Source organism: Aethalodelphis obliquidens, unplaced genomic scaffold (genome assembly GCF_003676395.1).
Source record: "Aethalodelphis obliquidens isolate GAN/ISIS:26980383/991018 unplaced genomic scaffold, ASM367639v1 scaffold62, whole genome shotgun sequence".
NCBI lineage: Eukaryota > Metazoa > Chordata > Mammalia > Artiodactyla > Delphinidae > Aethalodelphis > Aethalodelphis obliquidens.
In genome coordinates, this window is record NW_020838006.1 from 5,803,689 (window position 1) to 5,817,630 (window position 13,942).

A 13,942-nucleotide genomic window follows, 5' to 3' on the forward strand; every position below is an offset into this window, starting at 1 on the left:
AGCCCATGCGCAGCAACAAAGACCCAATGCAGCCAAAAAAAAAAAAAGTATATATATATATACTGAGTCACTGTGCTATACAGCAAAAATTAACGCAACACTGTAAATCAACTATACTTCGATTAAAAAAATAAATTGGGCTTCCCTGGTGGCGCAGTGGTTGAGAGTCCGCCTGCCGATGCAGGGGACATGGGTTCATGCCCCGGTCCGGGGAGATCCCACATGCCGCAGAGCAGCTGGGCCCGTGAGCCATGGCCGCTGAGCCTGTGCGTCCGGAGCCTGTGCTCCGCAACAGGAGAGGCCACAACAGTGAGAGGCCCACGTACCGCAAAAAAAATAATAATAATAATTAATTAATTAATTTTTAAAAAACACAATTACTCTGGGAGTAAAAAACACATTTTGTGCACAGAACATAGAAGGCAAGAGGGTCATCATACCTTCAACTCAGAAGATACCAAATATAAGGCAAAAGAGTAGTATCATTTTACACAATTAACCCATTATTAAATTTTCACTTACTCCAAAAGAATCAGAGGATAGGTAATGATCAGCAGAATGTAAAGACTTTGTTATCCTAAACAAGTTTTAAGCCACAAAGTCAAATCTGCTGAATCAGTGATATAATAGTTGACTAGAAGACATATTTTAGTGTCTAAAACTTTGCTAAATAATCTTAGAAATGTCTGAGAACTGGAATAACTTAATTATTCTTACCTTTGCAGGCACTCAAAATCACACCACCTGAATTTTGCACTTCATCAAATTTGCCAAGTATCATTTCTAATCTGGGAATAAAGAATAAATTTTATTTGTTTGTTTTACATACAGTTTTAATTAGAAACAATTTCCTTCACCATTTCCCTGAGAAAAAACAATTCCAAGGATTCAGTTAGCTCTATACAACTCTCTTTTACAATTAACTCACTGAAAGCAGACACAAAATGCATCTCTTCAGTAGAGCAAAGCAGTCAAATACAGGTAGCACTCTACACACTCGCAGGTATATTTGTGAAAAGGTAACCTTCAAGGGTAGGGGTTTACGATGTATAAAATAAATAAGCTACAAGAAGACAGTACAACACAGGGAATATAGCCAATATTTTATAATGACCATAAATGGAATATAACCTTTAAAAATTGTGAATCACTATGTTGTACCCCCAAAACTTATATAATATTGTACCATCAACTACACCTCAATTTTTAAAAAAAGATAACTTTCACACAAAGCAGTTTCATATTTTCATCATAAAATTATTTCCCCAAACCCATCAAAAATATTGGGTTGGCCAAAAGGTTCATTCGGTATTTTCCATACGATGGCTCTAGTAGCTAGCACTTAGTTGTCTTTAACTTCATTTGAAACAATTTTGTTAGACTGTATGTGACAGCTGTCGTACCAGCATGCATTTAAAAAAAGACATCAAGGGGCTTCCCTGGTGGCACAGTGGCTGGGAGTCCGCCTGCCAATGCAGGGAACACGGGTTTGTGCCCTGGTCCGGGAGGATCCCACATGCCACCGGGCGGCTAGGCCCGTGAGCCACGGCCACTGGGCCTGCTCGTCCGGAGCCTGGGCTCCACAACGGGAGAGGCCACAGCAGTGAGAGGCCCGCGTACCGCAAAAAAAAAAAAAGCAACATTTTCAGCATATTATGCTTTATTATTTCAAGAAAGGTAAAAATGCAGCTGAAATGCAAAAAAAAGGTTTGGGCAGTGTATGGAGAAGGTGCTGTGACTGATTGAACGTGTCAAAAGTGGTTTGCGAAGTTTCATGTGGGAGATTTCTTGCTGAACTATGCTCCATGGTCAGGCAGACCAGTTGAGGTTGACAGCGATCAAATTGAGACATTAATTGAGACCAATCAACATTGTTCTCAACACAGGAGATAGCCAACATACTGAAAATATCCAAATCAAGCACTGAAATTCATTTGCACCAGTTTGATTATGTTAATCACTTTGATGTCTGCGTTTCACATGAGTTAAGCGAAAAAAACCTTCTTGACCGTATTTCTGCATGCGATTCTCTACTTAAACGTAATGAAAACGTTCCATTTTTAAAACAATTGTGATGGATGATGGCAAGTGGATACTGTACAATAATGTGGAATGGAAGAGATCGTGGACAAGTAAAATGAACCACCACCAACCACACCAAAGGCCGGTCTTCATCCAAAGAAGGTGATGCTGTGTATATGATGGGACTGGAAGGGAGTCTTCTATTATGAGCTCCTTCCAGAAAACCAAACGATTAATTCCAACAAGTACTGCTCCCAATTAGGCCAACTGAAAGCAGCACTCCACGAAAAGTGACAAAAGAAAACGCATGATCTTCCATCAGGATAACACAAGACCACATGTTTCTTTGACGACCAGGCAAAAACTGTTACAGCTTGGCTGGGAAGTTCTGATTCATCTGCTGTATTCACCAGACATTGCACCTTTGGATTTCCATTTATTTAGGTCTTTACAAAATTCTCTTAATGGAAAAAATTTCCACTCCCTGGAAGACTGTAAAAGGCACCTGGAACAGTTCTTTGCTCAAAAAGATAAAAAGTTTTGGCAAGATGGAATTATGAAGTTGCCTGAAAAATGGCAGAAGATAGTGGAACAAAAGGGTGAGTACGCTGTTCAATAAAGTTCTTGGTGAAAATGAAAAATGTGTCTTTTATTTTTACTTAAAAACCGAAGGCACTTTTTGGCCAACCCAATACTTTAGTTCCAACCTTATAATGAATATACTCAGTAACCAAGACATTTTTAAAAATTACATAAAAATCATGCTAAGGAAACTTAAGGCAAACATAAAAACAATGAAATATGTCAGAAATTAAAGTGATGCTGATATGACTGATAATCTGATGTTTTTCCTGTTAACCTATTTTAATTCAACAGCAATTCTATTAGCACTTCTGATTTTATATTCAGAATAATACACTTCTATCACTTCTTTAAAAAAAGAGTTTCTTATTACAAAAGCAATGTATACTCATTATAGAAGAAAATTAGGAAATATAAATAGGAACAAAGAAAAAAACCACAATCCCACAATCCAGAGAATTTATTTAACTGCATGCTTTCCGATGTTTTATATTTATATATAAATTTTTTTCAGACCATGATCATGGGATCATGCTGACAGCACTAATTTTTACTTTCCAATATTATATCATGCTATGATTTATTCTTTTTTCTTAAATTTATTTATTTATTTATGGCTGCATTAGGTCTTTGTTGCTGCACGCAGGCTTTCTCTAGGTGCGGCGAGCTGGGGCTACTCTTCGTTGTGGTGCACAGGCTTCTCATTGCAGTGGCTTCTCTTGTTGTGGAGCATGGGCTCTAGGCATGCGGGCTTCAGCAGTTGTGGCACGTGGGCTCTAGAGCGCAGGCTCAGTAGTTGTGGCACATGGGATTAATTGCTCCGTGGCATGTGGGGTCTTCCTGGACCAGGGCTCGAACCTGTGTCCCCTGCAGTGGCAGGCAGATCCTTAACCACTGTGCCACCAGGTAAGTCCCACTATGATTCTTAAATTATGACTTAGAGATTTGGGTTAAGTCTTTAATTGCCAAATGTTTTTCTCACATCAATGTTTCTGTCATGATTTCACTTCTAAAACCTTAGTTAAGCCTTGGTCCACATCCTGTCATTTTTTACTTGTAAATTGAGGTTGAAAATACTGTTTGGTCTAAAAAAATTTTTTTTACTTGAAAACCTTCTAGGAATTCATTATAATGGGATTTCTAAACCTTAACTTCAGCTCTTACCCCCATTAAATTCAACAAATATTCACACATCTGAAAGCACTGCAGTCAAAAGACACAGGTCCCTTCATCCTACAAAGTAGTTACCTTCCAGAGAATTGAGCAGACACTAGACAGGCTGCCCTGTCTACAGAGACTAGATGGACAAGATGAGACAGGGGAGGGAAAACTGGAATTGGAAGATGGGACTTCAGAATGAAGACCAGACAGCCCAGAAACAGAAAGGAGAGGATTTAGGAAAGCTCTCTGGGAAAAAAGGCAGAACAAGATGTTACGAAGCATGAAATTAACACTCAGCTATTCAGTAGCAAAAAGGGAGTAGGAAACTCAGGGCTGGAAGCTCTGAGAGAAAAGAGGGTTGCTAAGGAATTGAGGTGGGACAGATAAAATATACAGCAAGGAATGTAGATACAGGCAGCTTTAATGGGAAGAGGGGTCAACTGAAAGATCAGGCAAATATAACAGTAACAGGGAGAAAGAAAGGAAAAAGAAATAAAAAGCTATTATAAAATAATAATACAGCTATTTAGAAAAACAAGGTTATTCATAATGGAGGATCATTACACATATAATCTGATGGAAAAGGAGGAAAGGAACAATGTAAGAGTAGAAAGAAGAGACTGGGATCTTTTAAGTAATTCAGGAAGAAAAAGAATTTAGGAAATTCAACAGAAGGCAAATACAACAGAGGCTGGAATATCCAAAACACAACTCAGGAGGCCAAACAATAGAGGCCTGTAAAGCTCTGGAAGGTTCTGATTCAGGATAAGGATAGAGAACAGTAAAGCACTAGGATAAAATTGGAAAAGCAACTCTATCCAAAGTACATATTTAAGTTTAGAGTCATAATAATAAATCGCAAGTACAATATGAAAGAGGTAATTAGGTATCTCAGAACTTATCTTTCTTTATAACAGCCAATTATTGAGATAAAACTCATACCATATAATTCATCCCTTTAAAGTGCACAATTCAATGGTTTTTAATATAAAGCCAGAGATGTACACAATCAATTTCAAAATGTCATCATCATCCCAAAAAACAACCCTGTACCCATTAGCAGTCACTCCCCATTCCTCCCAATTTCCTCAGTCCTACACAACCATTAATCTAACTTCTTTTCTATAGATTTGCCATATCTGGCCATTTCATATAAATGAAATCATCCAATACTCCAGCCACTCTGGAAAACTGTCTGTGAATATCAACTAAATGTAAACATACCCTATGGCCCAGCACTTCCATTCAAATATATTCCAAGAGAACAAATACATAAGTATACCAAAAGACATGCATAAGAATGTTTCTAACAACATTAATTCATAAATACTACAAAATGAAAACAACTCAGAAGTCCGTCAACAGTATGGATTCATAAAGTATGACCTACTCATACAAAGGAGAACTATAAGGCAATGAAAATGAACAACTATAGCTGGATCCAACAACCCAAATGAATCTTAAAGAGATAATGTTAACTGAAAGAAGAAAGACACAAAAAGTATACACTATATGATTCCATTTATATAAAATTCAAACAGAGGCAAAACTAACGTATGGTGATAGAGTCAGGATTATTGTTACTTCTGGGAAGGACAGAAAAGACAAGGATTAAGAAAGATTTGGGGAGGATTCTGGAATGTTGTAATGTTCTACTTCTTCACCTGTGTGGGAGATACATGTGTGTATTCACTTTGTGATAACTTACAGAGCTGCATACTTACAATTTATGCACTATTCTGTATGAATGTCAAAATTGAATAAAAATTCTAAATACTTAAAAAAATAATCTCAATATAAATTTAAAAATATATAATGTAACATTATACATACACTCACACAAAATATGTCAATATATGTTAATACCATTTCTTTCATAAAATGATACAGTATTCAAATAAAATTTTTGTTAACCCTGGAAGTAGAAAGCAAATGAATAAATAAGTAAACAAAATGCGTATTTTTTAGACGAACTTATTACCTAAAAAATAATTCATACTGGAAATAATCTACATGGTAAGAGAGGCAGCAAGATCTGATGAGACTTATGTAAACAGAACACACCACCACCTATGAAGTAGTCTTGCTCCTCCTGCCACCCCCCACCGAAAATCTGATCAAGCCTATAGATCCAACTACCAATTTACCAATCCAACTACCAATAAAGACAGTAGAACACATTAAACCACACCACAGGAAAAGAATTAGTAATATCCAGGATACGGGAAACTTTTCAGGGTAAACTACCCAACTTATTCAACAAATAAAACACAAGGAAAAAAGTACTTGGAGGTACACAAAGATTTAAACAGCCTTGTAATACACAACAACTAATTGTTGGACTTTATTTGTATACTGATTCAAACAAACTGTTAAAACATATATATACAACATTTATAAAACATTATGACATTTATGAAAATTTGAACCCTAACTGGATATTTGATATTACAGAATTATTTGCAAAAAAATGTAAGGTGTGATGATTGCATTGTGGTTGTGATTGGAAAAAAAAAAATTTTTTTCCCTTTAGAAATATGTTGAATAACAAAAAGGACCTACTGTATAGCACAGGGAATTATATTCAATATCTTGTAATAACCTATAATGGCACAGAATCTGAAAAAGATTATATATATGTATATATATGCATATAAACTAAATCACTTTGCTGTAAACCTGAAACACTGTAAATCAACTAATACTTCAGTGAAAAAAAATTTTAAAATAAAATAAAAAATATATTGAATAATTACAGATGAAATGTTATGAGTTGGATTTGCTTGAAAATAATACAGGACAAGAGTAAGTAGGTAAGGGTGTAACAAACAAAACTGTCCACAAGTTAGTTATTGAAGATGGATAATAGGTACATGAGGTTCATTATACTATCCTGTCTAGAACAGTATAGAATCTTAAGAATTTTTTAAACAGTAATAACCTATATGTCCTTTTATATCTTTTGAATATTAAAGCATTCCAGAAAATTGAACCTATTTTAAATAAGCACATGAAATTAAAACCTTTAAAACCATTGGCAAAATAATAAATTTAGCAAGACTTACCTAGCAAGGGGAATTCCTCTCTTATAAAGGTCCACTCTCACTTTCTCTCCCACATGTCTATAAATCTCCACCACAGCCAATATTGCAGCATCTCTAACCTGCCAAATAATTCAGAACTTTAAAAACTTACATGAGACAATAAAATACTTCACCTCAAGGTAACATTAAATTCACAGACCAACTTGAAGCCCCAAGTTGGTTTTAATGTCTCTAAACCCCTGGGAGATTATGGCAGGTCATTAACAAAAACCAAGACGACCTGCCAAGAAACCTTGTAAAAGTTTTACAGAAATCTAAGAAACATGCAAATAAATGTGGCTTTTAAAAAATCTTCTATTTGTAATAATATTGTATAAAGAACTGATAATAACTATATGACTACAAATCATTATTGTGGTTAACATATTTTCGTAGAATAAAACTGCCTTTCAAGAATGTGGCCTGAACGCAAACAGATAATTATACACCAATGTTCACAGCATCATTATTCACAATAGCCAAAAGGTGGAAACAACCCAAATGTCTATCCATGGATGAATGGATAAACAGGATGTGGTATATACATACAATGGTATATTATTCAGCCTTAAACAGGAATGGAAGGAAATTCTGACACATGCTACAACATGGATGAACTGTGAAGACATTATGCTAAGTGAAATATGCCAGATACAAGAGGACAAATATTGTATGGTTCCACGTTTATGAGTAGTCAAATTCATTTGGAGAGAAAGTAAAACGTGGCCACCAAGAGCTGACGGACTGGGGGAAATGAGGAGTTATTGTTTAATGGGTAGACAGCTTCAGCTTGGGAAGATGAAAAAGTTCTGGAGATGGGTGGTGGTGACGGCTGCACAACAATGTCAGTGTACTTACTGCCAATGAACTGTACACTTAAGAAAGGCTGAAATGGTATATTTTATATTGTGAATATTTTACCACAATTAAAAGAAAAAATAAATGTGGCTTAAAGACGGGAATGTGGAAGACAGCTTTTAGTTCCTTTGCATAGCTCACTGTCGAAGGGCAAATGAAGAGACAGTAGAACTCTCTACAAACCTCTAGAGGCGCAGCTAGGGCCTAAAAGCAAGGAAATATCCAGGGTCATTCCAAATGCCCAAGCTGTGCCAAAAGGGTTACAGACAAGATTCAACTCCACCACAAAGGACAAGATCCAGAACACACCCTTGTTTATGCCTATAGTATCTGAAGCTCAGGGAATGAAATTTCCAACAAGTGATATACCACTGGCACAAACAGGGTTATAACTGTTGTAAAAGTTGTTATGCAGGAATGAAAAGGAAGCTGACAATCTGCCCTCACAACTAGCTTATAGGAGGAGTAGAGAAGGAAATTCAGGTTCTTTGTTACTCAATCTTTCAAACTCAAGAACTATCCTTTAAGTCCCATCTATCCTTAATACTAGCCAAACAGCTAACAAACTTAAGCTACGTTTGTGAATATAATGTATTCTTAAAAACTAAATGTGGTAGACTTTAAAAGAAAAAGTGAAGTGCAATCTTGATTTTACCACCCCCCTCCACCCTCTCTCTTCTTTTTAAAAATGGAACAAGAGCATTAGAAAACAAGAGGTGGCTAAAAAATTAGTCAGTGCTTAAATGTAGATAAAATTTTACCTGACTGTTGGAATCTCCAAATAGGATACACAAATGTGGTACCAACTTGCTGAGGACTAGTGGCTGAGCCCCAAAACTAAATATAATTTGAAAAAAAAAATAAAGAGAATTTGGTTTTAATCAAACAGTAAACAAAATATCCTTATACTTTTATCTGTCTCGATAAGACAAATATGGTGGAGAGCACGGGCACACATCATTAAAACATGAAGGATATGAGACACAAGCAAAACCTAATTCTAAACAATGTGAGATATGTAAAATTGAATAATCATGACTGACAATGAAAACTGTCAACACATGATCCAACAGAGCAAAATGTTCAACCAATGGCACTCTTAAACCTAGCAACCTATCAATCACTTAGAAAATTCGAGCTTTTGCATTAAAATACTGGTTTTTTAGACTCTGGGTCTCAAACAAATTTGCATTCCAGTACAATAAATAAATTAAAAGATCTTTATTTATGCTTATTAATATTTTGATGAGGTCATTGGTTGAAAGCAAATGACAAGACAGCCAAAAACCATGAAAGTTGTGCAGGCTGAATGCACTTACAAGCTCTAGATGGCAGAAAGGACCATAGAGGAGTAAAAGAAAATAAAATGAAGGTATAGTTAGAGAAAAGGAAGTAACACTACAAAAAAGTTGAAAGCTACTATATATTACCTATCTTGTTGCAGAGAACTTGAAAAAATCATCCAGAAAGAGAACAAAAGCCCTAGTTTACAATTTCTTCAGGCTGGAGTTCTGAGCTCTGTGGCATTTATGCTGTCAGAGCTCTGCACACTGCTGTCAGCTTCACTCTCTGGTTACCTGGGGGAGTCTTATTCAGTCTATGACTTTGGTAACCACCTGCACTGCTCTAGAAAACCTAGGGCCAATTGGCAAAAGCGGGCTGGGGAAAATGGCTACAATTGTTGAAATACCACTGAGTTTAAAAAAATTCCAAACTGGGTCCAGAACAGAGGTAGATCCTAAGTTATATCAGCGTATTTGTTATATGACCATCTACTTGGTTGGCAACTATTAACATACTAAAGAGAAAAAAAGAAACTCTTATCAATGACTAATAATTTTAAATTAACAACATGAAAGATAACAACATACATACAAAAAAATTAACAGATAAAGCTATCAAATAGAAAAACTCTGGTGCCAGAGATAAATTAATAACTATTTAAAATTTGTTATTTCCATAGCTTTCCTTGAGCTTTGTGAAATGGATTTTGCTTTTTCTTTTTTAGAAAAATGAAAAATATACTCCAGTAATCATAAAACTTACATGTTTAATGTTTCAATAAGACACAGACACACGCCTTCTCGAGATCGAAAATTCTTGTGCTTAAAACCAGAAGCCAACTGTTCCCAAATGTACTATTTGAAAGAAAAGTAAACATGTATAACAAAAAATTAAATTACTCATGTTATAATCTTTTATCTATTCCCAACTTTACTACCAACCTTATTGGTAGCTAAATTTTCCCACAGATTTCTCTACAAGTTTTTCTAAGCCAAATTTGCACTGATGCTGCTCTCACCCTTTTTTTTTTTTTTTTTTGGCAGTACACGGGCCTCTCACTGTTGTGGCCTCTCCCGTTGCAGAGCACAGGTTCCGGACGCACAGGCTCAGCGGCCATGGCTCACGGGCCCAGCCGCTCCACGGCATGTGGGATCTTCCCGGACCGGGGCACGAACCCGTGTCCCCTGCATCGGCAGGCGGACTTTCAACCACTGCGCCACCAGGGAAGCCCTCTCACCCATTTTTAAATATCTTAATCACATTTTCAATTTTTATTTTATATCTTTCACTTTAGATTTCAATTATTCTCAGAAAAACTGTGTCCAACATTTAAAAACCTTAAAATTTCCAAGGACATATAATTTCTTCTAAACTTTAGAAACCTTCAATAACAATGTTACCATTATAAGCCTAGTAGTATTGTAAGCATTTAAAAGGTCCAATGTTGCCTAGCAACTAGTACAGACTGTCACATGGAACAGGCTTTTTCAGCATTTTATAATTCAGGGGTTTTTTCCTTTTAACACTGGATCCAAATACAGAAACATAATCATTCTATTGCTACCCACTATAATCTTTTTTTTTTTTTGAAAAAGCATAGATAAACATATACAAACAATCTAAAACAATTATATGGGTTTGTTATAAGAAGGAATTCAACTTTGTTTTTCTAAACGTATAGCCAATTGTCCCAATCAATCCTTTCTCCACATTTAAGAAACACCACCCTTACCATTTACTAAATTAATGTGTACATACACACATACACACATACTCTCACACATACACACAAATCCCTACTCCTGAACTCTATTCTCCCTGGACTCTATATTCAGTTCTACTAATATTATTTCCCTCTGCCAAACTTTGTGGAGGGTAACTTGGAAGTTTACCAAAAAAGTCTTAAATGTGAATAACCTGATCCAGCAACACTGTCTCTGTAACTCTGTTCTATAATTACATTTATGTCCAAAGACACATGTACGAGGATGCTCTTTACAGCACTCATAATAACAGCATGTCAAAAACAAGTTAAAATTTGAACTGCTAAGCAAGTGTCAAAGGATACCCATCAAATTATAAGGATTATATATATATCTTTATACTCTATGGTATAAAAACTCTGAGGAAGTTTACTTTCACTACTATTTGGATTTTTTATAAAACATATGTGATACAATTCTTAAACTGTATTTTAAATGATAACAATTAGTATCACTATATTTTGTAAATTCTGTTTTTTTTCCCACTTAACATAAGCTACTCTTTTATTTTTTTTTAATAAATTTATTTATTTATTTTTGGCTTCATTGGGTCTTCATTGCTGCGCAAGGGCTTTCTCTAGTTGTGGCGAGCAGGGGCTACTCTTTGTTGTGGTGCACAGGCTTCTCACTGTGGTGGTTTCTCTTGTTGCAAAGCACGGGCTCTAGGCATGCGGGCTTCAGTAGTTGTGGCACATGGGCTCAGTAGTTGTGGTGCATGGGCTTAGGTGTTTCGTGGCATGTGGGATCTTCCTGGACCAGGGCTCGAACCCGTGTCCCCTGCCTTGGCAGGCGGATTCTCAACCACTGCGCCACCAGGGAAGCCCCCGGCATGAGCTACTCTCTAAATCTTTGTTTACGTGTCAATTTATTTTTACTCCTCTTTCAAAATACGTCCATAAGGGCAATTTTTTTCTACCATATTCATAAAACACAGGTCACTGTCATCTAATATACGCCTTATATAATTAGTAACCATCTGTTAAAATAAGAAATTTCATCCTTGTTTCAGTATGAGTTGCAGAAATTCATATAACATTCAGTAGTTCTCAAAATAAGCTTTCTCACTGAACATTGTATTATTTGTAGGTAGCAAAAACCAGAAAATCCTAACAAATAGTATAATCAGTACATTATCAAATCACTTAAATCTATGAGTTAGCTTTTTGAAAAAGCATTAAAAGAAAAGTAAGAAAAAGGAAAGCAAAAAATCAAAAAGTTAAATATTGACACTTTATCTTAAATTTCAACTTCTTTAAAGCATTAGCAATAATTTACTGTTTAAAATTTTAGCTTTTCTGTCCCTGAGGTTTTACTGACTTGCAGTGATTACCATCTATCTTTACTGTTATTTAATCATTAATTAGCAAAATCTGAATTCTAAAATGTAGGCCTACCATAGGTGGTGCTACTTGATCCATTAACTTCAGTATCAGAGTCTGAGCTTCATCTCGAACCTTGTCTTTGGCATCTCCCATTCTGTCTATTAAAGCTACAATAACTAGAGAAATTAAGGGGGAAAAGAATAAATATTTATAATTCATCTCCATTATAAACTGTATTTTACAAAATTACAAACATCAATTATTTCCATAAATGAAAAGTTATGAGGTAAGCAAACTGTTTCAAGTTCTTTACTCATGAGTACAATCAAAAATAAATGAGAAGCAAGTTTCAAAAGAATACATACAGTATGACACCCACTTATAATAATGATGTTCAAAAAATAGGCAAAATTTAATATTATTCTGTTTAGAGATACATATAGACAGTTAAGCTCTACAGACCAACAAGGGAGTGATTATCCCAAAGGTCATGACAGCAGTCATCTCTGGTAGAGGGTGGGAGGTGTCATCAGGAAATGCAGAGGGAACATATAAGGAAATGGCAGAGCTCTAGTTCTCTGACCTGGGCACAGGCAGGTGTTGGTTTTATAGTTATTCTTTAAATTGTACATGCTTGATACGTATTATTCTATATGTACAACATATTACTCAAATGACAAAAACAAAGCACGGGTCCATGGGACAGAGGTCTTTCTCTATTATGTCCAAGACTTTGACACTATTCCATGAAAGGAAGCAGGAAAGGCAGGTTAGAGTCCATTCTTAGAGAGTTTTCATGAAACAGGTTGCTGTAACTATAAATCAACAAAGCTCCACAAAGAAATCACATCTGTTAGGTGTGGGGAGAAGGAAACGGGAGGGGGGCTAGAACTGAGGTTATAGTTTCTAAAGTCAGCCCATAGGGCAAAAACATCTCATAGTCAAAATTATCTTTTTGTAATCCCTTAAATTACCACTACCACTCAGTATAGTATTACTAGGTGTGTGACCAAACTATTTAATCTTTTTGTCTTTATCTCCTCAACCCATAAATATGTGCAGCAGTACTCACCTCAGAAGATTACTGAAATATACGTAAACAACTCAGAGAGTGAAGGACACTGGGTAAGCATTCAATGTGTCTCTAGTTTATTTATAGACACATATAATTAAATGTGTATGTAATGTAATGCAAATGTATGCTGCAATGTTAACATTGTCTATAACATAACAACCAGAACTGATATAATAATCAACAACATTTAAGGAAAGAAGGAACACATCCTTCTGGAAGAAAATGATTCAAGTGAGAAGCCAACCATACAAAATGGAAAGATCATCCAAAAATCTAAGCTTAATCAAGGAAATGATTGTGTAAGAAAACAAAGTCCTTGTCATAAAAATCATAAGCCTAATCATGAGGCAACTGAAGTATCTGTCAGTTGAAACAATATAAATCCTTCTCATTTTGCTTAGATGCATTGTTAACACTAGAGAAATTCACCTATATCTACAGGATTGGCTATTGTGGGACTCATTCTGATAGCTTCTGACAGACAGAAGACAATACTAAACACTAGTAAATGTTAGATATTATTATGTACTAAGCACTGAATTATCTCACTTAATCCTCATAACAATCCTATGAAACAGAGTAGGCCCGTTTGATAGAGAAGGCCCAGAGCGATTAAATACTTTGACCAAGGTCACACAAGTAGCAAATAGTGAAATCAGGATTTAAGTAATCTACACAGTGTTAGGCTACAGTTATAACTACTTCCATTTATTTGTGACTGAGGTGTTTTGTGTGTGTGTGTGTGTGTGTGTGTGTGTGTGTGTGTGTGTGTGTGTGTGTGTGTGTGTGTGT

General features: G+C 35.7%; 1 protein-coding gene across 12 annotated transcripts in view; it reads right to left on the reverse strand.

The window, feature by feature from the left end:
• Window positions 1-13,942, reverse strand: part of CLASP2 (cytoplasmic linker associated protein 2) — a 177,246-nt gene that overhangs the window by 144,292 nt on the left and 19,012 nt on the right. For all 12 annotated transcript variants that reach the window (XM_027088246.1, XM_027088243.1, XM_027088245.1 and 9 more), the window contains exons 3-7: window positions 12,148-12,251; window positions 9,753-9,844; window positions 8,468-8,543; window positions 6,831-6,928; window positions 718-788 (exon numbers count right to left, since the gene is read on the reverse strand). In XM_027088246.1, the coding sequence (XP_026944047.1) occupies window positions 718-788; window positions 6,831-6,928; window positions 8,468-8,543; window positions 9,753-9,844; window positions 12,148-12,251 (441 nt within the window). The remainder of the gene's footprint in view (window positions 1-717; window positions 789-6,830; window positions 6,929-8,467; window positions 8,544-9,752; window positions 9,845-12,147; window positions 12,252-13,942) is intronic.